The following is a 24,865-nucleotide window of genomic DNA, read 5'->3' as shown; positions in this document are numbered from 1 at the left end:
GCTCTCAGCCAATCAGAGCGCAGCTCGGGGCAGATTAACACAACAGCCGAGCCTCTGCTCCTCATGGATCCAGTCTGCGCAGAGAGAAGACTAGCTGCTCAGTCAAAGCGCCACAAAATGACCCCAGATCGGTAGGACCACCCTCCCCCCGAGGTGGACGTGGGGAGGATGGATCCTGTCTCTGTGAGAGGACAAAGCTCAGAGGGGATGGAGATGGACGAGCCTCCTGAAGATGAGAAGAAAACCCAGCGTGCTCGTCAGAGGTGGGCTGTTGTTTCCTGACTGATGTGTAACGACCCTACAGATGATGCTGTCATGTTTTATGTCCACACCTCATTTGAATACACTGTTTTTATGTTTTGGAACAGCATGAATGAAGCATGGATCTGTATGCATGAAACAATTCAAGCTTTTGTAAATGACACAGATCAGAACAGGATCTGCTCACCTGTCTGAGATCTGCTCTGTGTCTCTGTCCTGCGTTGGTTGTCAGGGTTACAGATGTCACTTGGCTCCAGACTGTAGTAGTAAAATAAAATGTTTCAGACATGAGAGGGGGAGACAGCTGAGAGCTGCGTCCCTGTTTTGCTCGGCAACAAGACCCACTTTTGCCTCTCATAGGTTCTTCTCAGTGCTCATCCAGCAGTTGTCCTCCTGAATACAAAGTGAGACGTTTTATGCTGGTTTGCTCATTTAAAAGACTTCTAAAAACCAGTTGATGCTGTGCTGCAGAGAAACAGCTCAGCCTCTTTTGAGATCATTTTGAATGACTGAGAAGAACCAGCTCGGACCAGAAACATCACTGGAATACACTTTTTGTTCTTCTAAATAAACAGATTTAGTTTTTTATGCATCTAGAGACCTTCTTATTCTAATGCTGAAGAAATCTACATCGTGAGAAAAGTTATGCCAAAGAAACTGGTTAATTCTCCAGTTTGCTTGACCCAGACAAGATTGACCTCATAAAGTTTGTCCCAGTGTGTTTTGGTTGCGTTTGTTCGCACAAACATGATGCACACAGTTCAGGGCTGCAGCTGGAAGTCACTTTAGGTGAAAGTGTCCAAAAACACTTGGGGTGCAGGGCTCAGACCAGTTCTTCAACCTGGACCACCTGGCCGACGTCAGAGCATTTAGTCCTGCAGCCTGGGGACACCGTGCTTGTTTTCTTAAGTTTTGTAAAACGTGAGTTCCCCTTTCCAGTAAAAACTTACGCTCAAACTCAAACCATATCCACAAGGTTAAATATCGCCTGTAAAGGATTTGATGGTGTCCATTAATTATTTAGATTTTAGTGGTTTTATTGGAGAATAAATATAGAACTTCAGTTGATCACCGATCCCCGAGGGTGCTCATCGTCTGTTCATCCTATTACAAGATGCAAATATAACCTGTGTGAGGTCCATTAGGCTCTGTTGACTTTCTCCGTTGCCACGGTGACACGATAGGAAGAGCGGTTGCATCCAGACTCCAGTGGAAAGGCAAACATGTGGAGGACAGCATGGCCTCTTTAACAAGGCAGGTCTGTTTATGTCCCATGATCAAATTTGTTGCTTTATGTGAGCTTTTGAGTTTAAAACAAAAAATAAATAAAATAAACCAGCTTCCAAAATGGCCCAAATTATGAAAAGTAAACCAAAGTAGTTACAAAACAGAAAAGACTTGTATTGTTCAGCATTCGCACCATTGTTTTCCTGTTTTGTTTGTTTTGTGCACGTTTTTGCAGTGTAACTAATTCGGCATAGATTGTCCTGTTTTAGCATTTTGTATATCAAAACATTCGGCTCATTCAGGAGATTGTTGCTTTGACTTTTGGTTTTTGTAACTTTTATACTTTTAAAAATATTTCACATTTTTTATAAATACTTTCCCCATTTAAATACACGTAAATCCCTTTAATACCTCCAAAATTTTTCTCTTTTAATTTTTTTTTTATTATGCAAGCTCCATTTTGTCTTATGTTACTTTTAGCTTTTAGGAAACATTGTTAGCTTTTAGCTAGTCTTTTGCTACTTTTCGTTTTTGGTTAGGTTTCTTTTAGCTTTCAGCTAATAGTCTGCTTCTTTTAGTTTTGACCTGGTGTTTTGTTTATTTTAGCTTAAAGCTAGTATTCGGCTTCTTTTAGCTTTCAGCTAGTGTTTTGCTTATTTAGGTACAAGGTAGTGTTAGCTTCTTTTAGCTTTCAGATAATAGTCTGCTTCTTTTAGTTTTTAGTTGGTGTCTTGCTTCTTTTAGCTTTAAGCTAGTGTTCAACTTCTTTTAGCTTTCAGCTAATAGTCTGCTTCTTTTAGTTTTTACCGGGTGTTTTGTTTATTTTAGCTTTAAGCTAGTATTCAGCTTCTTTTAGCTTTCAGCTAGTGTTTTGCTTATTTAAGTACAAGGTAGTGTTAGCTTCTTTGAGCAGCCTGCTTCTTTTAGTTTTTAGTTGGCGTCTTGCGTCCATTAGCTTTAAGCTAGTGTTCAGCTTCTTTTAGCTTTAACAGCTCAGTTTTAGCCTTTTCAGCAGGTTTCATCAGTCACTCAGCGTTTGCACTTCTCTAATGTTTTTTAAATGTTCCAACTTCCTCCTATGGTAAAGTGTACAGTTTTAAAAGTGTATTTTCTGCGTTTACAATCTTCAGATATCTTGTTCCAACATTTACTAAACACCTTGTAACAGAGATGTGTCTAAAGTTTGTTAACAGACAAAATGAAATATATAAATGCTGCTCTGCAGATAGACAGACCATAAATCCAACCATAAGAATCAGGCCTTGTTGATCTTGAGGTTTATGTTCGTGTCAGTCACATTTTTTATGATTTTTAGCTTTTAGTGCACGTGGAAGATCATATTTCAGCTGAGATATTTCAACCTGAGCCAAAATACTAGAACAAGATATTAATAAACAACCATCGAGCAAACATGTTGTTAACCCAAAAAGGAGGGGAGCGTGTCCTGGGTTCACCTGACACCAATTACCCAGAAGTCAGTGGGTCTTGTTATCTATCCTGGACAGCAGCTCTGCACCTTAATGACACGGTGCTGGGGTGTGAAAACTGTCTCTACTTCCTCCTCCTTCTTCTTTAGTTGGCCCCACTTTTACATCCAGGAGCCACAGTGTGTGTGTTTGTGTGTGTGTGTGTGTCCGAAATCCACTTCTTTCTTATTACTTCTGCTTGCATGAGCAGTTCTCCCCTGAATATGAGATGAAGCTGAGCCAAGATGTTTGTCACCATCCTTCCTTCTTTTTTTTGTATTTACTTGTTATTTTTGCTGTATTTCTCTTTCCTCAGTGAGATCCCGCAGGTTTCTCTGTGCCCGCCTGACAGCTCCGAGGAGGCCCAGCTGACAATCTTCCAGTCTGAAGGGGAGCTCTGCGACAGCTGCAGCAGCCTTGGCAGACCTTCTTCCTCCTTCCAGCTTTATCACCAAGTACGTCTGAGCTCTACTGCACCACTGCTCAGCACAGACACAAGACTTGCTGTATTTTGAAGCCAAAAACTTGTTTTATTGTTAAATATCTTCTCAAAAAGTGGATACGCTCAGTGTTTTTAGTCTAATATCTGCGTACGTGTTCTTCACTCCTTGAGGTTCCTCAGCGTATTCAGGCTGGAGACTGTGATTCTCCACAGCTCCGAAAATGCCCGCACTGCAGCCGACTTGGGCCGGTCAAACCGTACAGCTGTCACTCAAGCGGTCCCTGTGCCGAGGGAGGGTTAGCGGCGAAGGCAGGATGCAGCTGTGGTTCTGCCCGTCAGACGCCCAGCCACAGGCCGGTGAGGTGTCACTGGCTGCACGGGTCCAACGAAGGCAGGACACAGAAACTGAAGCAGAGACACGTAGTGACAGTGAGGTGGGCTCCAGATGGATCACAAAGTTCATGCAGGTTTCTTTAGTCACTGGCTTTTATGTTAACATCATATCGTTCTGCTGTGAATAGGGACGGAGGGCTTTACTGCGTAGTTAAAAAGTAAGAGCTGAACACCAGTTTTTTTCCTCATTTACCACATATGAGTTTCTGACGCTTCTTGTTTGTTTGCAGTTATTCCCAGGTGATAGTGGAGTATCCACTGGCAGTCCTCCTGGGCTGCACCCTGGTGCTGCTGGGGTTCTCACTGGCCGGACTGTTCGTCGGCCCTCTGCCAGATTTCTCTGATCCACTGCTGGTGAGTCACCGATCCACGGCTGAACCGTGTGACGAGACAAGTCACGAGCTCAGCCTCATTTACTTCATTCACTTCACTTCACGTCTGATTCAGTAAATTAAATCACACTCACCGTCATTAATAAGTCTTTGAAATCACTCCTTGCAGAAAGAGCGTCATTAAATTTATTCTGAAAGTTTCAACCTTCAGTTAAAAGCAATGCGGGATTAAAACTGAATGGATTTGCATTAGAAAATAAGATTATTTTGACTCATTTATGCTTTAATAAAGTAACATTAAGCTAGCCTTTTCCTACTTTTAGCTTGCAACTTTCAACTTTTAGCTGACAGCTAGTGTTTTGTCCATCGTAGCCTTTAGCTAGATTTAGCTTTCGGCTAATGTTCTGCATATTTTACTTCTTATCTGGTGTCTAGTTTTCATTAGCTTTAAACCAGTGTTCAGCTCGTTTTAGCTTTAAGTTAGTATTGTTTCTTTTAATTTTCAGCTTTTAGCTGGCATCTTGCTTCTTTTAGCTTTAAGCTAGAGTTCCTCATTTAGCCTTTAGCTAGTGTTCTTCTTCTTTTAGCTGAGCATCAAACATTGTTTGTTTTTTTCAAACAATATTATGTGATGCTGATTACGGTAACTGAATAATTTGCAGCCGTGCTTTGACTGAAATCAGCGTTTGTGTTTTTGTGTCTGGACCCCTCAGGGTTTCGAGCCGCGGGGAACATATCTCGGGGTTCGGCTGTCCAGTTTGTCTAAGCTGCAGGAGAACACTGGTCCGGGGAAGACTCTGTCTCTTTTACCCCCACAGCTCAGAAAAAGGTCAGCAGACGTTCGCCGAACGCACAAACCAGTGCAAACAGATGCTGAACGTAGTTTGGAAACTTTCAGGAAATAATAATGTGATGTACATCTATACAACAGATGGTCGATGTTAGCCAACGTAAAAATATCTATAGGTCACTTTTACAGATAATGAGCTAAAATCTGATGTGGTGGTAGCTGAGAGCCTTCCACCACACATATTGTCTTTCAAAGATTTCACTAAAACGACTTTAACTTTATGATTTCCCAAAATGACCTTAGTCTAAAACTTTAGCACAAAAGGTGCAGAGTAGTAAGCATTCCTTCAGGGTATGTTGGGGCTTTTCAATAATTTTCTTCTAACCTGAACCCACTGAAATCCTTGACTTTTTAGGGCCATTTCTGCAACCATTGTTGTTTGTTCTGCTCTGTTTAAGTAGTTTGACTTCAAATGTGACGTTGTGATGTGATGATATATTCTGTCCTTCCAGCCTCAGTAGATCTGCAGACGTTCTCAGCAGAGGCAGTAACAGCAGTCAGGTCACCTCCAGAGGTCGGACTAAGAGGATGCTGGCTGCAGATTTGTCTCCGCACACTTTCCTCTGTGACGCTCCAGGTGAGTGAGTTATCATCTGTATAATTAACCGTGTTTATTAATGAAAACGATAAACTTAAGTCACACTCGATTAAAAAAAAAAAAAAAAGGCCAGTTTAGGAGGTTAGAGTTTTGATAAGAGAGTTTTGTGCTTTTGTTTGAAATGGTTCTAACCATGCCCACAATCCCATGAGTCACTGTTGGATGTTGAATCCATCTCTTCGCAGATGAGCGTTTTGCCCAGTTGGTGTTCAGATCTGAAAACTCAGCCAGTCTCTGGAGTCTGAAGGCGATCCACGCCATGTGTGAGATGGAGCAATCCAGGGTTGGCTCTGATCCCCTTTTTCCTTTAGACATCAACTTCGATTAACTTTCCTCTCATCTTTCTCTTTAATATCTATAATCCTCTTTTCTAGAACAGCCTGCGCACAATATCTAATGTGAAATTAACTGATTTTTTTTTATATATATATAAATTGGTTTTAAAACTGGGCACCAGTTCAAAAAACCTTTTTCCTTGTGTGAATCAGATTCGCTCCCAGGCTGAGTTCCAGGACCTGTGCCAGCAGCATGAGGGTGTGGACGGCGAGGGAACGTCGAGGAGCGGCTGTTGTCCCAGCTGGTCTCTGGGGAATTACTTGGCGGTCCTCTCAAACGCCTCCTGCTGCCTCAGCCTTACCTCACAGCAGGCACTGTATCGTCCTTCTTATTTTGACAATCAGCCACAAGCTAATTAAATTAATTGATGAACTGACATTTTAGATGCTGATGTTTTAAAATAGTTGCTCAGAGACAACCTCTACTCAGCTGGCCTCCCCTCCAACATACAACTGTTTTATCTTTACCTCTTCTTAAAAAAACTCTGGCTTTTGAATAAAGGTTGGTAACCCCTTCTTTAAGATGTTGTGTACACCCTAAAAACTGCTAGTTATTAAGAAACTAGACAAACTTTAATGTTTTACATCAACCCAAATAAATGTTGTTTTTTTTATCAATCAAGTTTGTTGTTTGAACTTAACCAAGAGACTTTAAATGTACCGGTAGTCTCCAAGGCCCTGTTTACATGAAAACGATTTCTGGTGAAAATGGAAGAGTTTCGTTTTGTACTGTTCATTTACATGAAAATAGCAAATGTTTTCTCTGATGACGGCACAATTTGAGAACAGGTTCCAGAGTACAATGGTTCAAAAACGTCCCGGTGTTCGAAAATTAATCTTTTTTGTCAGCCGGAATCTGCTCATGCGCAGTACGACGCAAAACATAACGGCTTCCTACAATCCTCAGAAGTAGAAACTATAGACAATGGCAGATACCAGAGTATTGTTTGTGCTTCTGACTCATAAATGTAACTACGACTCTCCAACGCAGTGCTCATTTTCTACCTTTATACTTAAACCATCGAAGACGGATCTCATACAGCTCCACTCTGTTACTTATCAGATATATGCAAAGAAGAAACACGACTAGGAGGTGCTACTGGACGCCAAAGAACGTAGCACCAACTGTTGCCGTTGCTGTGTAAACAGAGATTGTAATTAGAATGTTTTCAAGTAAATGTGTTTATAGAAATGGGAAAAAAAAAAAATTTCATTGGATCGTTGTCGTGTAAACAGGGCACAAAATAAAACCCTCCTTACAACACCATCCCTTTTGAAGCCGTAACATATCTTCAACCCTGTTGAACTCCACTGCTTCTGCAGAAATTACGTCTTCCATGTTTCTCAAGTTGGTTGTTTTAGACACAAAATTAGGTTTGTGAAAAAAAGACGTACACAATTCATGGGGTCTGGACACTTGAACGTTACATACTGAAATACTTGAGGCACAGTCATCTGGGAGTTGAATCCTGAGAGGCTTTTATTCCATGTTTATGTTTCATTAAGTTAATAAAAAATACTTGTTTAGAGACTGAATCTACTTGGTTAGGTTTATGATTAAGGTCATCTTTCTATAACACTACTTCATAAATCTGGCCATAAAAGCTATGCATGTCTTGGTAAAATGTACGGATCATGTGCTAAGACCATTTCTGCTCTTTTAAATACTAAACTGTCAGCCATTGCACTTGCATTGACCTAATCTTTGGCCAACAAAAGCAGACACTAGAATATTAGTAAAAACTATTAATGGGTCTAATTTTCGTTATCTTTTCTTCTCACCAGATTTTGGAGTCTTTAAACCTTCTTCGAAAATGTGCCCTGTACTATCACAAAGGGGATCTCATGGAGACCTGTGTCGAGACGCCCAAACACGGCAGCTGCTCCTCTGTTCCCTCCTGCTGTAAACAATCCCGCGTGGTGTTCCAAATCCTGCACTTTCTCGTAGACAAAGACTTCCTCAGCCCGCAGACGGTTGAATACCAAATCCCAACACTGAAGTACAGCCTGCTGTTTCTACCCGTTGACAAGGGAGAGCACATGATGGAGATCTACATGAACAGTCTCGAAGGCAGGGATCTGACGTACAATAATACAACTATAACTGGCATAGACTTTGGCATCAAGAAGACCCTCTTCAAGTATTACCTGGCGAGAGATTCAGTATACCCAGTCCTAGCCGTTTTCTCTCTCCTGTTCACCATGGCATTATACCTCCACTCTTTCTTCATAGTAGCAGTATCTCTTCTAGCAATCACAGCTTCCCTTCTAACCTCATATTTCTTCTACAAAGTAGCATTTCGCCTGACCTTCTTTCCCATGGTCAACTTCTCAGTAGCTCTGATTCTCTTAGGAAGTTGTTCCAATCAGGTCTTTATCTTTTCTGACTTCTGGAAGCTGCAGCTAACGCAGAACCCCTCGGCGTCCCTGGAGAAGAGAGTAAACAGAGCCTTGCAGGAAATGGGCTGGTTGATTTTGGCATCAGGGTTGACCTCCAGTGCAGCGTTTTTCTCTGGTTATCTCAGCAGCATCACAGCAATCAGATGCTTCTCTGTTTATCTCGGAACTTCCTCTCTCATCAACTCACTGTTGGCGTTAATGTGGCTGCCGTGCTCTTTCGTTCTGTGTGAGCGCTTCAGAAAGTCGCCCTCGGCGTCAGGGGCGATGCAAGCATGGAAGTCCTGCTGCGTCAAAAACGCGAGCAGCTTCTGGGACGCGAGTTCACGCAAGAGATGCATCTTCAGTGTCGTGCAGAAGCTACGAGAGTTAAAACAAGCTCTGTCAGACACGTCTAATTTGTTGTTCCTGAAAATCCTGCCTTGTGGAGTTGTAAAGTTTCGGTACATCTGGGTGTGCTGGTTTGCAGTGCTGGCAGCTGGTGGTACGTACATGTCCTGCGTCGACCCAGGCATGAAGTTGTCCTCTCTTGAAAGCTGGGTCACCCAGCTTTTCCGCTCCAGCCATCCGTTTGAGAGATACGACGCAGAGTATCGGCACATGTTCATGTTTGAAAGGCAGAGAAATGGGGAGGATAAACCCGTTACGTTAACGCTTGTTTGGGGAGTCAAACCCACTGATAACGGAGACCACTTTAACCCAGACAGCAACGGCTCTTTAGTTTTTGACACTGACTTCAACATGAGTCGACCTGAAGCGCAGGTTTGGTTGAGGGATCTATGTAGACGGGTTCAGAACCAAAGCTTTTATTCCCCTCCATCACCAGAGATTAAAGATGACATGACAGATAACGTCTGTCTTGTGGAGCAGCTGGTGAGCTGGATTTCCATCAGGAGGTGCTTAGAAAATGATGACACCCTTCATTTTTGCTGTAACATCACTTTCCCGTACACTCCCAGCGATTTTGAGAGCTGCCTCAATATGATGCTGGCAGAGATGTACGCTGAAGGCCATCCTGTTAACGGTGGAGGCGTGTACTTCCAGCCGGACGGCAGAATTGCTGCCCTTGTGTTGGCATTCAAAACCACATACCTCAACAGCTTCAACTTCAGCAGGACCAGCGTTTTTTACAGGGAAATCCTGGCGTGGTTTAACAAAGAGATGTCAGGAGCACCACAAGGGCTGGAGAAAGGCTGGTTCATCAGCCAGTTGTCTCTTTTTGACCTGCAGCAGTCTTTAAGTTCAGAGATTCTGGTAGTAGCTGGCTTCTCTATAGCTCTGACTTTTGTTTTGTTCCTTTCAACCACCTGGAATATTCCACTGAGCATCTACGCCACTGTCGCTGTGGGAGGGAGTGTGTTTGTCAGCACTGGCCTCCTTGTTCTGCTTGAATGGCAGCTGAGTGGCATTGAGGCTCTGTTTATATCCTCAGCTGCAGGGTTGTCTGTTGACTTTGTAGCAAATTACTGCATATCATACAGCCTGGCTCCACATTCAGACAAAATTGGAAAAGTTGCGCACTCCACTAAAAAGATGGGGTGTCCTGTAGCAATAGTTTCTGGGGCATTTTTCTTTATGGGGATCATCATGTTACCTACCACAGCCTTACATTTCAGAAAAACTGGGATTTTCTTGTTTCTAGTGAAATGTGTCGCGTGTGGATTTGCGACCTTCTTTTTCCAGTCCCTGTGCTGTTTTTTCGGACCCAGAGAAAACTGTGGAACGATTGCGCTGCCGTGCTTTTCAGCGCAGACGGACGCTGTGCTGACCGCTTATTCTGAACCATCGACAGCTTCAGCTGCCAACGGGGCCTTTGGCAGATTGAGAAGGAGACGGAGTCATGACAAAGAGGCGTGTGGTTACCTTTACCCTAACCAGCAGAATCAGCACAGGCAGAAACCGAGTGGAGGTGCACGGGCAGAGCAGTACGAGCTGCAGCCGTTGGCTTATCGCCGGAGTGACAGCTTTGAGAACAGCACGTGCACCAGTAAGCTATCTAACCGGCCCTCTGTGCTCTCAGATGAGATTGAGTATTGTGTAGGCGATGTAGAGAAGAATGGCATGGACAGGGAAAGTGAAGAAATGTGCAGTCAGCAGATGGGTCAACAACCGCCAGCTGTCCAGACGTCATCTCCTTACAGAGAAAACACCCTCCGCCCTGCAAGCCTGCTGCAAAAAGACCCTTCTACAGGAAAGCTGCTGTGTAAAACCTGCATGGGTCAGTCGGTTGGGGCAAAGCTGTGGAGCAATACCTCCTACTCCTCATCCTCAAGCATAGAGGAGACCATCATCAGCCACACAATGGAGACCACAGACCAGCCGTCTGTCTGCAAAGATGCAAACCCCACAAAGGAGGGACTGATTGAGCACAAAGGGGCCCACTCCTCCCAGTCTCAGAGCTCCTGTGAGGGCCTGGAGGACTCCTGTGAGGGCCTGGAGGACTCCTGCGAAACATGTCTGAGTGACCTCGAAGCAGGACCTTCAAACCTGCAACAACACGAGGCAGAGCTTCAGCTACAGCCGGGACACCTCAACGGAAAGAGAGACACGCTGAGGCTCTCACTGAAAGAAACCGTTTATGAAAGCTGTGGGAAGGACCGTGCTGGCAGGAGTGAGGAGGTGGTCATTTTGCCCAACAGTAAATCGGACTTACCAGACGTTTGGATAAAGCGAGATGGCAAGCGAGAGGATGCATGCTGAGCAACGTTGGAAAAAACGATTGCAAACACTGTGGATCCTTGTTTCAAAAACACAGTAAACTATTAAACAAAAATTACATTTGTAAAGAACTTTAAATGGAAATATAAGCCACTTGCAAATGTAATCTCTGACAGCATGCTTTTTAAATGTTGCTGCGAAGGTCTGTTCAAGACAAAGTCAGTGTTTTCTCAAGCTGAGGATGATGAGAGCTTTCTGTTCAGCGACATCGTTGCATCACTTGAGACAAGAGTTTGTTTTAAACCCACCATTAACTTCAGCTTTAGGACTGTTGAACTTATGAAGATGAACTCTGCACAGACAAGCCTTTTACTAAAACAGTATGAACTCTGTGCACCGTGTTGGAATTTACTCCAACGAGCCACACTGAACAAAATATTAATGTAACACTTTTGTTTTTGCTCCCATTTTTTCATGAACCGAACTCCAAGATCTGAGACTTTTTCTTTGTACACAAAATACATTTTTCTCTCAAATATTGTTACAAATGTGTGTCTGTTAGTGAGCACTTTTTTCTAATCCATCTCACAGGTGTGGTATGTCAAGATGCTGATTAGACAGAATGATTATTGCACAGGTGAGCGTTAGGCTGACCACAACAAAAGGCAAAATGTGCAGTTTCATCACAGCACAATGTCACAGATGTTACGTTTTGATGGTGTGCAGTTTACATGCTGGCTGCAGGAATGCCCATGTTCACTCGATTCACAGCGTTGACATCAACAAACTGCTCACTCACACGTCATACGTCTTCCATCTGTCCTGCACAGTGAAAACCAGGACTCATCAGTGAAGAGAACTTCTCCAATGTATCATACTCCATCAAATGAGATCATTTGCCCCCTCAAGTCAGTTGCGATGATGAACTGCAGTCAGGAGACTCCGATGAGGACGACGAGCATGCGGATGAACTCCCCTGAGACGTTTCTGACAGTTTGTGCAGAAATGTTTTGATTATGTTGCAGCAGCTGTCCAGGTGGCTGGTCTCAGAAGATCTTGGAGGTGAAGATGCTGAATGTAGAGGTCCTGGGCTGGTGTGGTTACACGTGGTCTACAGTTGTAAGGCCTGTTGGATGCACTGACAAATTCTGTGAAACACCTTTGGACACAGCTTATGGTAGAGAAATGAACATTCAATTCACAGGCAACGGCTCTGGTGGACATTCCTGCAGTCAGCATGTAAACTGCACGCTCCCTCAAAACTTTAGACATCTGTGACATTGTGCTGTGATGAAACTGCACACTTTACAGTGGCCTTTTGTTGTGGTCAGCCCAAGGCTCACCTGTGCAATAATCATTCTGTGTAATCAGCATCTTGACATACCACACCTGTGAGATGGATTAGAAAAAAGTGCTCACTAACAGATTTACACACATTTGTAACAATATTTGAGAGAAAAAGTATTTTGTTCAAAGAAAAAGTCTCAGATCTTTGAGTTCAGCTCATGAAAAAATGGAATAAAACAAGTGTTACGTTTATATTTTTGTTCTGTATAAATTTAAAGGGAGCAGCACGGTGGCGCAACTGGTAGAGCTGTTGCCTTTATAGGTGGAGTTTGCATGTTCTCTCCGTGCATGCATGGGTTTTCTCTGTGTACTTCAGTTTCCTCCCACAGACCAAAAACATGCATGTTAGGCTGATTGGTAACTCTAAATTGTCCCTAGGTGAGAGCGAGAGAGTGAATGGTTGTTTGTCTCTATGTGTCCCTGTGATGGACTGGAGACCTGTCCAGGGTGTCCCGCCTCTCGCACAGTGATTGCTGGACATGGGCACCGGCGACCCCCGTGACCTAAAATGGAAGAAGCGAGTAAAAGATAATGGATGGATAAATTCAAAGGTTTTGTGTTTGTTTCAGGTCTGTTAACCTCAGCTCTTAAACTCATAACGTTGATTCTAAATTACAAGAAGAAAAATAATTCTGGGAATTTGCTAAATTCTAGTTTTTCCCTCAAGTACATCACATTTACACATTAAAGTTTGTCTCTCAAAGCTGTGTAGGATCCGTTTCCCCTCACAACTCATATTTGTGGGAGTGGTGGTGCAGAGGTGGTCCTGTGATCGGAAGATCGCTGGTTCAACTTCCCAGACAGTCGACTCAAAATGTGGGTGGGAAAAGTGGTGAAGCACCTACACCTGCCTCCACCCTCATTTGCCCCACTCTGGGCCCTTGACCCCCACCATCTGCTCCCCCAGCGCCCTAGATAGCAGCTCTCTGCTCCACTCAGTGTCTGTGGTTGTCACGAAGGACATCCGGCGTAAAAATAATTGCCACGTCTTCGTGCGAGTTAGCTCGCTGTGGCGGCCCCTGAAGAAGTGAGCAGCCGCAAAAAAAAAAAAAAAAAAAGAAGTTATATTTGTTGTAGAAAAATGTTTTAACCTTTTTACAGATAAATTAAATCTTTATATAGAACTGATCAAATCTTTCATATAGGAGTTATACTTGCTCCAGTTGAATAACATAAATGTTTAAGAAACACACTTTAAATATTATTTTTATATATTTTCTGAATCGCAACATTAAATAATTTTATTTTACTGGAATATTTAATATTTTTTGCACTTTATGCTGTAATCTCGTCTGTCGTACCACAATACCTGAATGGTCGCGTCAGAAATTAAATCTTATGCAGCATTTATGAACTTCTTAAGATTTTTTTTTTATTATTTCTAAAAAATCTATTTTGACTTTAAATTAACCATGAATCAATTACAATCAAGCTTTATGTCTTAATGTGCAAATAAAAGGTTTTGATTAATACTATTTTGTAATATTTTTGAAGTTTATTTTCTAGAAAACCAATCTTGACTGTACCCTACTCGTTACATGGATCAGTAATTTATTTTAAATCACATTAAGATGCTTTGCTCTCTCCTCTAAGTGTAAATTTTAATAGAAATAGTTGTCAGATCAGACTGTTTGAAACATTTAGCTCACAAGGCAATAAATATTTGGGAGTACAGAGGATTTTATATCCCTTGGTAGGGTTGAAATGACCAAATATAAGAAGATATGGCTCTTATAGAAAGTTATATTTTGTATGGAGAAATAGAATATAAATCACTTGTTAAAGTTACTAACGCCTGTCAGTCATTTATGCTTGATGACTTAGAAAATCACATTTAGTTAGCATCGGTGTGCCATGTATGCTTTTTTAAATTTAAAGTCCTGGTAATGAAACTGTGTACTGTCAGAGCCAAATCTTGTATTTACTGATTTTATAGTTCAAATGAGTTTCAAATACAAACATTATTTGTTTTAACACATTTCCACAGAAGCTCTAATGCATTTTCCCAACGTGTTAATGTTACAGACCTGTGCACGAACAGCGCTGGTAGAAAATCTGTCTCTGCAAACTGTTTTCAGACACGAGAGAGCTGCACGTAAAAACAAAAAAAATCCATGCACGAGTATATTTTTTTAAATAATTGCCACAAAATCAGAACGTGGCTTTAATTATCCTCCACATGCTTTAACTGGAACGGTTTTGTTTGCATCATATTTAATAAAAACACACATTTTGGCTTATTTCGTAGCCGACGGTCTGTCGTTCAGCTTTTCTCCACAGCTGAGCTCATTCTGTGCAGCAGATCACGTTTATCACATTACCAGCATGTTCCAAGTGTCTCAATAAGTTTGGTTTTTATTACTGAAAGTGTTTTGTGCAAAGTAAGACGTGTTTATTGTTCTTCAAATGATATTAGGTATAAAAACAGACATGTTACGTGGCAGTGACTGTGGTTGAGCATGAAAAGATGAACATAAAATGTGCCTATGAGCAGATCTTTTGAAGCTCTTACCCTAAATGTCAGATAATCACGGAGCCTTTGTTTGAACTCATTCAGCAGAACCTGCCTTACAGACAACAATCAGGTTTCTGTTGGCACAAAAAAAACAGTGTCATCCCTGTTAGAATTGCCAGTGTTGTTAGTTTTTCACAAAAAATAAAACCCTTTTCCTGCACACCAGTGATTTATTGTTTTGTTCCAGCAAATTACAGCCTTCCGCTATGTTGTTTAATAAGTCCTCACAGGAAAATGGATTTTAAATTAAAGCAGCCAAACAAAACTTCCAAGTTACTAAAGATCTGCTGAGAAGTGACGAAACGAATCAAGGAGCCTTAAAATAAAACGATTTCTATCGTGTCCGTTAGAACTGTTTTACTCCGTTTCCACCCAGTCCTCTTTGGCCCAGTCGGGGAATCGTGTTGAATATTCAAAGTCGGGTCCTTTGTAGCGTAAAGCATGGAGATACATGATGAGTTCATTACTAGTGGGGTCCGCTCGCATCAGTTTACATTCACTGCACAGGTGGTCTCGGGTCACGGAGGGATTTTTCTGTGCAGAGCGGTCTGCTGTGGTCACATCATCATTTGATTTTGTTAAAGTTGGAGATTCATTAAGATTCACACTTTCAGTGCTTTTGAGCTGGTTGTCACCAACACGTTGCTCTGCTGGTACTTCACTTCCTCCACTCTCGGCAGGTTCAGAGAAACTACGTAAATTGTCCACTTGCTCACATGACTTCTCTGAATCCTTTGTGACCCCAGTGCAGTCATCTATCAGATCGAGCAGGTGTAAATTTTCCTGCGAGCGATGTTCCTCTACTAAAGCCTGGAGCAGCTCCTCGTTGCTCTTTTCAATCATTCCCCCTTTGCCCCTGTGAGGACCCCACACTAAGGACCCATAGATGGGATCGTTGAGGATGGGAAAACCCAAGTACTGAAGGTGGACCCGGATCTGGTGAGTGCGTCCAGTGAGGGGTAAACAGCGGACCACGCTTGTTTTTCCATTAAAGCTGAGCCTCTGGAAAACAGTTCGGGACTCCTTCCCCTTTGGGTCGACTCTACAGAGGCCGACTTTGAAGGCAACCACCAGGATGGGCTCCTCACAGATTAGCTCGGCCTCAGGAAACTCCCCCTCTACCCGACACACATACTCCTTTTCAAGCTGGAAAACAAAGTAAGATGTCTGAAGAACCCCCCCAAAATTGAAACACAAGTACAATCTCAAGCCCTCCTGAACGTACCTGTCTGTCTCTCACCATCTGGTCCAGCTTCTTTGACGTCTCGAGTGTCCGAGCGAACAGCAGGACTCCGGACGTAAGCCTGTCCAGCCTGTGGATAGTGTGGAGCGCAGAGATGCCGTGCTCTTTACCCAGAATGAAAATCACAGAGTTGTGGCGGAAACGACCACAGGGGTGGACAGGGATGGAGGCAGGCTTGTCAACTACAAGAACTTCCCCGTCGTCCACCAGAATCTCCAGGGGCCTGCCGACTACAGGTGGCTCGTGGCGGTGCACGGTGTTGCCTATGAGGTCATTATTCTAGAAAGAGAGAAGATGCAACTTCAAGTTGGGGTCACTCATGAGTTACAGTATTATAAACCAAAAATCCTAGAGACTCAAGTTACATATTAAATATGACAACAATCAGATTAAAAGTATAAAAATCATATAACACCTAAAATGTCTGAAGACACACAGTGATCACTGACCCTGAGCACCATGGACAGGTTCTTCACAGGGTTCCCATTGAGCCGGATACGACCCTTCTCGACCGCCTTCTCGTAATACTCCATAGACTCGGCTCTGAACTCGTTCGTGAACACCTCCTGGAGGCTCTTTCCAATCCACCGACCTTTGCAGTAAGTCTTGAAGTCAAAATAATAAGGATACACCTTCCGCAGCCCGTTTTCGAAGTAATAGGACGCCTCGTCGAAGTGCTCCTGCCTGAAGCTGACGCCTGGGTTGCGTTTCTGCGGCGGTGGGATGTACCTCTCTTTCGGACGGAGCTTCCTCCCCCCTGCTTCCCTCCGCCTCTTCCCCCTGCCACTCGCCTCCTGTTGATCCAGCTCCTCGCTTTTACGTTTTCCATTTTCTGTCGCCGCGGCTTCTCCCACCGCTGGTTCAGAGTTTGCGTCCGACCGAACTTCTACGTTCTTACCCGCCGCCTCCATCGCCAAGTGCCTTTGTTTCGTCTGCGAATAAATAAAACAAGGACCCAGAAGTTTATAAATGCTGCGAGACGGAATGAAACAAGCTAAATACATTTATTTGTTAGTCTGGGCCAAAAGCAGCGAACTTCCAGCTAATGCGCACACGCGTATAGCTTCGACTGGAGTGGGTCCTTCTTTGAACAAGCGCATAATGATGACGTAGTAGCTAGCTCAGTTTTTGTTTACATTTTTTCAATACGTTATTAACTTTTTATTAGTTATGATAAATATCACATTCACACCTTCAAATATTTACAACAGAAGCCCAACTTCCAGATTTTATTATCTTCTATAAATATTTATATAGAATCTTTAAAACGAAGCTCAAATGCTAAAGCCATTCAAAGAACTTGAAGAACTTCAACTCCCTCGAGCACCGATTTGATTTTAACATTGTAAAATATTGTTTTATGTTCTGTAATACCCTTGATTGCTGTATTTGTGTTTATAATTAGTTCTCCTTTGTTCATATATGTTCTATATTTGCAATAAAAATACATTTTTCAAGTTTCCCAATATGGCTCAAATTTGTTTACAATTAAGAGCGAAAAACTATTTTTGTTTTCATTTTGAAGACAATATATTTATTCATTTAGAAAAAAATATTCTGTATGATTTGACAATTATGCATATTTAATTTGCAGAATAAAGTACACCAGCTACTTTTGTTCTTCATAAAAAAGATGTCAATGACAGCATCAGTTTCCAGTAACTTTTACAAAGTAAACGTATGAAAGTCAGTATAATTTTTTTTAACCAGTTAAAATATTGACTTGTGGCTGTACAGTGCATCTACGAAGTAAACTATTTATTGTTTTCTAATATATAATTTTTTTAATGGAGCACTTGGTGAGATCCTTCCATAACCTTCAGCCGCTTTAAAGCTGTTATTTAAAGATATAAACATTAAAAACAAAACAATCCAGGAAAAAAAAAAAACCTTCTCAAGAAGTATTCGTTGGTTACAATAAAAACAAAATCTTTTTCACTTTTATGATATTCCAAAAACTGATTTACGCCACTTTATGTAACATTTAATTCAGTATATCCATCCATCTATTATCTTTACCCACTTCTACCTTTCAGTATCTTTTATTATTAAATTTGATTTACATGTTTAATTACATTTTTTGTTGTTCAAAAATGTGTTTGTGTTATTCATTCATTTAGCCTTTATTTATGCGTTAGTCTCACTGAGCCTCGAGAACTCATTTACAATAGACCCGTTTTAAACAAAGAACACAGATGAGGTACAGACAATAGACAAAAAGCATATAAAATGAAAAGTAAATAGAAGAAATGATATAAGAATGAAACAAAAACAACTACATGTAAAATAGTGAGGAAAAATACTAAAAACGGGAACATGTCTACATGGTTCTGCAATTAACAGTTTCATATCTTTTGTCAAACAGAGCATATTCACAGATATGTAAAAAGCAGTCTCAGAAAAATATATATCACTTTATTGTGTTATTTTTTATTAGTTTTGTGGCTTATCCCCATGTGTTCACTGCATTTGTGATCAAAGCATTCCCTTAAGCTTGCACAAACATTAAGCACTCATTTGAATCTCCTGCAAGCATTTTAAACTATTACTGTTGCTTCCAAGATGTAATAGGTCATTGCTTCACAAGCTTTCTCATAAACAACGCTGCCAGTTCTTTCTCATCAACATTCCCGTTTTTCTTTCTCCCAAGAATTGTGGGAACACGGCAATCAGTAAACCAGAGCTCACTTATTCGGTTACTTATTGTGTCGGCTCTCCAGGCAGGCAGTCTGTTCAGGATCAGGATTCTCTTTTTACGGTGCTCGGTGTCGGCCCAGTGGAGCAGAAGGTCATGAACACATGAGCTCAATGAGTGAGGAGAACTACCAGACCCCAGAAATACAACACCAGTGCCACCTCCTGCAGGGGCAACCACACTGCAGTCACAGCTCGCCTCTGAAGAAACAAGGAAGGATAGCAATGAAGGTGAATTACTCCTTTTCACTTTTGGAATAATAGATTCAATGTTTTTATTTACCCTGGCCACTGATGCCTCTTGTCAGTGAGTGGAACATAAATCACTCCCATCAAAGCTTTCTTGAGGAAGGTCCCGTTGCTTTGACGATCATACTGTTCTAGCGCCTGACTGCCACCTTCAGGGCCCACTGGAAGAACCATCCTTCCTCCTGGCTTTAGCTGCTCTAAGAGCTTTTGTAAGAAAAAACATCTAGTTCAACAAACAGAAGTCAAAAGGACTTTTACATCTTACATTTAAGAAAACGACTATGTATACTACAACATTGTGTATGTGTCCTTACATCCTTGGGAACGGCAGCTGCAGCCGCACCAACATGAATGGCATCATATGGCGCTCCATCTGGAAAGCCAAGTCTTCCATCTCCCACTGCAAACACATTAGTGCGTCACAGGTAATACAGTCTTTTGCTGTACTGTCTAAATATCAACATCACTTTAAAGTGTCGTGACTTACCTATAAATCTCACCCGTCCAGAAGACAGCAGCTCAGGGTCATCAGCTTGCACATTTTTTATTGACATTTGCACCAGTTCATCAATGTGTTCGATGCCAACCACTCTACCACTGGGTCCCGTCTACATGATAGGAAAACACAGCCTTGCACTCAGTCATACTGTAAATTTAATACAAAGTCAGACCACAATATAAAGTCAGATTTTTAAAGGATCTTGATTAAGTTTAAACACAGAACTGACCATTCTTGCAAAGCAGGCTGTGAGATATCCACTTCCTGAACCTACATCCAGTGCCGAGGCGCCTTCAGTCAGTTTGTCGCTCAGCAGCTCCAAAGCATGCGCGTGCTGTCAAATACAGCAAATAAACACACATAAAATCTTTTGATGACTCATGTGCACAACATTATTTACTTCCTACAACGCTATGTAGCTTCTTAATTATTGACAGTCCAGTTTGGCATTCATTACTCACCATGTGGGGAGCACTGATGGTTGCCCTGTAGCCTGAAAAAATAAACAAAAGATAGTCACTGCTCATCTGCACTAATGAAACAATGACTGTTATATTGATAGATTTAGTGATAACCCACATAGCTGCTTAGTGACATATGACACTCACTGAGGCAGATTTAGTCATTGTCATTGTCTTACTTGTCACTGATTTTCTACCCTAAGACCTATTTGTAGCTTATCGTTGCTACATATGAATCCTGCCTCACAGATTATTTACAAATCCAATTAATCTGACAATCTCTTTCTAGCCAGTTGTTTCAGTAGCGATATCTTGGTTCACTTGATCCACAGTGGTGAATGTTTGCAATATGTGTGACAGATTGACAGTTGTTGACCCATCCTTGTGTTACAGCCATTACTTAATTTACTTGAATGTTTCCATGCTCCCATAAATCAAAGGTGTGTTGATGCCACTAGATAGAGGAATAAATCTGTGGTCTTAATGTTGTTGAAAAAGTGAGACTGGACTGAGTACCTATGGTCTGTGGAGAATCTGCATAAGGATAGTCTCTGGAGTAAAGTCCTCTGTCAGTGGCCAGCATGGCTTCAAACACTCGGTCGTTGCGAATGACCCCATGATCTGGAGAAAAATATAAAGGAGAATTAAACTCAGCGAATGGCAAAACTGTACAAGACAAAATCTCTGGTGGATTGCATGTTTTAGGCATGCCAGTAAATCAAGTTTAGCAGCTGGTTTTTGTCTGATCCACATTTACTGCCTTATATGTCAGGGACTCCATCTTCTAGTTAGTGAGTAACTCTGTCAGGAGACAGGTGCTAGCCAAGGTAATCACCTCTGAAATAATTTGTACCCTGACTCAGGAGCACACAAAGCAGAAAAAGCAGATTTAAATAACTACTCGTCAACTTCAACCAAGTAAACCTAAAAAAGTTCCATGTGTTAACTTATTGTGTGAGTGTTGTTGGTTTATTGTTGAAGTTGTAGTTCAAAGTAAAAATAAATGCCATTATAGTTCTCAGTGAGGTATTATTTGTCTTCTACTTAGAAAGCAGAGCAGCTGAGTCCATGTAAACTGTTTTTTTATTGTAGTTGTAACGTTACATCTGCTGGACACAAGAGATGTACCTTCCTGATTACATCACTGTAAACTGTTGTTTACTTTATTCTTGGGAATTATTGTTTTTTTTTTTTTTTTTTTTTTCGTCTTTTTTGGGAAGGCTGTGGCTGAGTGGTTAGAGCAGTCGTCCTCCAATGCGAGAGTTGGGGGTTCGATTCCACCAGCAGTCACATGCCGAAGTGTCCCTGGGCAAGACACTGAACCCCTCATTGCCTCTGATGTGTGTGCGTGTATGAATGTGATAAAGCACTGATTATTTTTTGTACAGATAGAGTGCTGTATGAATGGGTAAATGAGGGCACAGATTGTGTTGGAAAGTGCTTTGAGCATCTTGATAAGATAGAAAGGTGATATATAATTAGTACATTTTTACCATTTTTTTGGTGTCAGCACAGACACAATGTGTTTATTTTATATCCTCATCATTAAGCACAGCGTTCCTAACAGTTTAGAGCAGCAGGGGTTTCCAATCCTGGTACTTGAGGGCCACTATCCTGCATGTTTTACTTGTTTCCCTGCTCCAGAACACCTGGTTAAATTACCTCTTCATGTCCTGAGGTTCTGGTGTGCTGGAACCGAGAAACCAAATCGTGCAGGATAGTGACCCCGAAGGACCAGGACAGACCTCAGTTACCGGTAGTTTTCCACAGACATAATCTGGATCTCCCCCTCAATAAAGGACAGACAATGTTTCACTATCAAGTTTTAATTGACGTATCCCCCAGATCGTGATTTACTCTTAATTTCAGACAGGAGGAATCCCCACCTCTTATATGAACAAACAAATAACATGAAAGTTTCAGGTTACAAGTTGATGCTGTCTGCCTTTTTTAAAAAAAATATAAAGTTAAAGAGGGACACAGATTGTGGCAGAGATGGTGACCCAGCCTATCAGAGCCCACTCACTGTCTGAACAAGGGTATCAAAGCTGGATCTCTAGTATTTTTACCTCTCAGCCTGTTGATGAGCTCTGAATGTGTCTTGCCACTGGACATCCACGCCATGGTCCGGGACAGCAGCACACCCATGGGGACAGCCAAGACAGCCAGGCGCAACACCGCTCGCATCTCCTCCACTGGACCTCCCTGTAGTTCAACAACCACTGAAATCCTCATTGACTGACACACAATAAACTATACTGTATTTTATTCTGGGCTCCTGCAAAACGCTTTTTGAAGCTGAGCTGCAAGAAGTAGCAGTGAAAATGTTTTACAAAACTACTTGACTTAACTTGTTAAGTAAACGTTACTTAACGAAAATACACACCGGTACACGGTCACTAATGTTTATGTCGTCAGTAAAGGAATTTAATCTAGATCATTATTTGTAGTTGTTTACCTTGCTAGTTGGTGGTCACCGTCACTTTAAGATGAGAAACACTTCCTGGCTCCAAACAGTCCTCAACCAATAGGATTCGATTGTTTCCACGTGTCGTCAAAACTGTCCAATCATATCTGAAATACGTTTGATTGGCAGCTACATTGTCCAATCATATACCGGTGGTTAAGGGGCGGTCAGTTCACTGTTGATGTACAGTTAGCCTTCAAAGCTAAACTCTCGTAACTAAACTGAAAGTATTAGCTATAATAACAATTAACCTGTCGAGATTATTACCCAGGTAAGAAATATGTTTCAGTTTTAATGTAACAAGGCGGAAAATTGTTTGAAGAACATAAAAAAAAGACTAGCACCAATCTAGTAGGTTTAAATGTGCAGTAAGCTAATTATTTTAAAGTCACGTAATGATTCGCTTTAGTCTTGTTGAAGGGATGCGGTTTAACTTAGGACTGATTTGTGGCATCTGTTTTAGCTCAGTGACTGGACCCAGAAATATGATTGAGGACTTCGAGAACCAGGAGGTTCGGTCCAGTGGCGAGCTTTGGTCGGAAATCTGCTCCAGTCTGCCGGAGGTCCAGTCTGAGACTGGTCCGGTGGAGGACACCACTGACTTCACAGATTCTTTCCGTCCAGCATCGCAACAAGGAGTGCAGAGCAATGAGCAAGTGAACGGGACCAGAACCAGTTCTCCCAGAGCTGAGTGGGAACCCATGGAGGACTCTGAGGTCTACATTGCAGGTTTAGGTATGCCCCTGGTCTCAGTTTTCCCCCTGTCCTCTCAGACAGCATCACTAACTCTTACAGGGATGCCTTCATGTCAGTGTGGTTTAAAATAAAAATAAATAAATAAAGAATAAAACACGATGATTTTATGTTTATTTGCAGAGAACCGCCTGAAGAAAATAAAGGGCCAGTCCAGTGATGTGACCTCCAGAGACATCTTGCGCTCTTTGTCTCAAGCCAAGAAAGAATGCTGGGATCGGTTCCTGCATGACGCCCAGACCTCCGAGCTCTTCCAAAGTGGTGACATGGATGAGAGGTAGGACATGGAAGTGGAGCATCCTCCACAACTGAATCTAAATGAGTTTTTTCCACCTCAAATGGATATTATGAGAGAATGTGCTCCTTTGTAAGACCTTCCGTCTGTAACTTCTCGCATCGCCTTTCCCAGCGCTCTGGAGCACCTCAAGAGATGGCTGATCCCAGAGAAGGTTGCCATCAGTGCAGAGGAGCTGGAGTATCTCCTGAGGCCGTCTCGGAGTGAAGAACCAGCGGGACCAAATCAGACCCAGGACAGAGCAGAAGACACGCAGAGCGCTGAAGAAGACCCTCACAGCCCAGAGAAATGATCCTGTTCAAATGTGAATGCTGAGCGGAATAGTTTGTACATGTTCTGTAAGAATGATCTGTGAGTGGAGCCCCGTTATGTTAAAGAAGTGTTCTGAACAAGCCTTTATCAAAAAGCAGCTTCTCTGTATTCTCAGTTGTTGCGTCATGTCTTATCGTTGCAACTCAAAAATATTGCATGTACTAGAAGTTTGGTTTGTTACAAAACAACAGCATTAAGTTAAGTCTCATAAAGGTTTTCATTTTTAACTAAATGTGCAGAAGTAGAAGAGAGATCGTGTTTACGCTCATGTTGCAATAAAATGCAACGCCTGCAGATGAGAAGTTTTCTATTTTTTAAAAGTTTAACATCTAGAGTCTGATTTAAAGTGACTTTTACATGTTCAAGAAAATACTGTAACATACTATGTAATATTTCTTTTGTATCCGCATAAAAAATGGTAAGAATTGATGCTGATCTTTGCTTGTTACATGCAGCTGAAACTAGAACAGTTATGTTAAAGTGCTGTTGAAACGTGCCTGCTGGTGTACCATTAAAAGGACAGTTTTATAATTAAAACTGTTGGTCTGGTGAGGTTTTGTTTGTGTTTTGCAGTAAAGGACCTTACGACGCAACTGTGACCACGGCTCTGAGATCTTTAGATGGCAGCGTGGAGCCAAATTCATTTCATCCTTAGTTAAAAAAACTCATGAACCACAAAACATAAAGTTCAGCTTAAAAATGTAAGACTAGTTGATGGCTTGAAATCGTAAGAAAAATGGCAATTCTTCTATTCCAGTCTCGTTGATTTCTGAGTTTTTGCGACCAGTGAGCCATGCCGCCATCACTGATCAGGCAGTTTTTGAAAATCTTAATTTATTTTGTAAGTGCAGCTTGTAAAAGTCATGCTCATGATTGAATCTACACTTTTCAAATGACGATGGGCACATTTGAACCTGCTGTTAATTTTTACTTTTTACCTGGACATTTGAGGCTGTATCCTTAACTGTTTCCAATGTTCTAAAGAGAGCTCCTCTGCAGGTGTCAAAATACAGCTCAGGTGCTATAGAATAAAAGAAACTGAACTGAGAAGGCTTTGAGGCAACTCTGCAA

At 41.9% G+C, this 24,865-nt stretch overlaps 4 protein-coding genes across 6 annotated transcripts; 2 read left to right on the top strand and 2 right to left on the bottom strand.

Annotated features, from left to right (window-relative positions):
* The first annotated feature begins 41 nt into the window (after positions 1 to 41).
* Positions 42 to 11,008, top strand: disp2 (dispatched homolog 2 (Drosophila)). The gene is made up of 10 exons (XM_037694890.1): positions 42 to 263; positions 3,271 to 3,409; positions 3,568 to 3,830; positions 3,918 to 3,947; positions 4,020 to 4,143; positions 4,835 to 4,950; positions 5,424 to 5,548; positions 5,755 to 5,852; positions 6,058 to 6,216; positions 7,690 to 11,008. The coding sequence occupies exons 1-10, from the start codon at positions 169 to 171 to the stop codon at positions 10,999 to 11,001; spliced, it is 4,461 nt and encodes a 1,486-aa protein (XP_037550818.1). The 5' UTR covers positions 42 to 168; the 3' UTR covers positions 11,002 to 11,008.
* A 3,963-nt stretch (positions 11,009 to 14,971) lies between these two features.
* Positions 14,972 to 17,154, bottom strand: rpusd2 (RNA pseudouridine synthase domain containing 2). The gene is made up of 3 exons (XM_037694903.1): positions 16,514 to 17,154; positions 16,047 to 16,343; positions 14,972 to 15,967 (listed from the first exon to the last, which is right to left on the bottom strand). The coding sequence occupies exons 1-3, from the start codon at positions 17,066 to 17,068 to the stop codon at positions 15,179 to 15,181; spliced, it is 1,641 nt and encodes a 546-aa protein (XP_037550831.1). The 5' UTR covers positions 17,069 to 17,154; the 3' UTR covers positions 14,972 to 15,178.
* A 1,311-nt stretch (positions 17,155 to 18,465) lies between these two features.
* pcmtl (l-isoaspartyl protein carboxyl methyltransferase, like) lies at positions 18,466 to 22,433 on the bottom strand. Of its 3 annotated transcripts, XM_037694912.1 has the most exons (9): positions 22,426 to 22,433; positions 22,037 to 22,172; positions 20,484 to 20,588; positions 19,968 to 19,999; positions 19,736 to 19,840; positions 19,495 to 19,615; positions 19,322 to 19,407; positions 19,042 to 19,211; positions 18,466 to 18,959 (listed from the first exon to the last, which is right to left on the bottom strand). In XM_037694912.1, the coding sequence occupies exons 2-9, from the start codon at positions 22,152 to 22,154 to the stop codon at positions 18,947 to 18,949; spliced, it is 750 nt and encodes a 249-aa protein (XP_037550840.1). In that variant the 5' UTR covers positions 22,155 to 22,172; positions 22,426 to 22,433; the 3' UTR covers positions 18,466 to 18,946. The 3 variants fall into 3 exon arrangements, with proteins under 3 accessions (XP_037550840.1, XP_037550841.1, XP_037550839.1); XM_037694913.1 differs by lacking the exon at positions 22,426 to 22,433 and having other exon boundaries at positions 18,466 to 19,000; positions 22,037 to 22,202; XM_037694911.1 differs by lacking the exon at positions 22,426 to 22,433 and having other exon boundaries at positions 22,037 to 22,202.
* Positions 22,434 to 22,600: 167 nt separating this feature from the next.
* ccdc32 (coiled-coil domain containing 32) lies at positions 22,601 to 24,309 on the top strand. The gene is made up of 4 exons (XM_037694919.1): positions 22,601 to 22,705; positions 22,898 to 23,169; positions 23,311 to 23,464; positions 23,597 to 24,309. Exons 2-4 carry the CDS (start codon positions 22,920 to 22,922, stop codon positions 23,772 to 23,774), a joined length of 582 nt encoding a protein of 193 aa, XP_037550847.1. The 5' UTR covers positions 22,601 to 22,705; positions 22,898 to 22,919; the 3' UTR covers positions 23,775 to 24,309.
* The last annotated feature ends 556 nt before the right edge of the window (positions 24,310 to 24,865 follow it).

Source organism: Nematolebias whitei, chromosome 21 (assembly GCF_014905685.2).
Source record: "Nematolebias whitei isolate Nwh7 chromosome 21, NemWhi1, whole genome shotgun sequence".
Classification (NCBI taxonomy): domain Eukaryota; kingdom Metazoa; phylum Chordata; class Actinopteri; order Cyprinodontiformes; family Rivulidae; genus Nematolebias; species Nematolebias whitei.
Note: the sequence above shows the minus strand (reverse complement) of the source record. Positions and strands in the feature narration are given on the sequence as shown.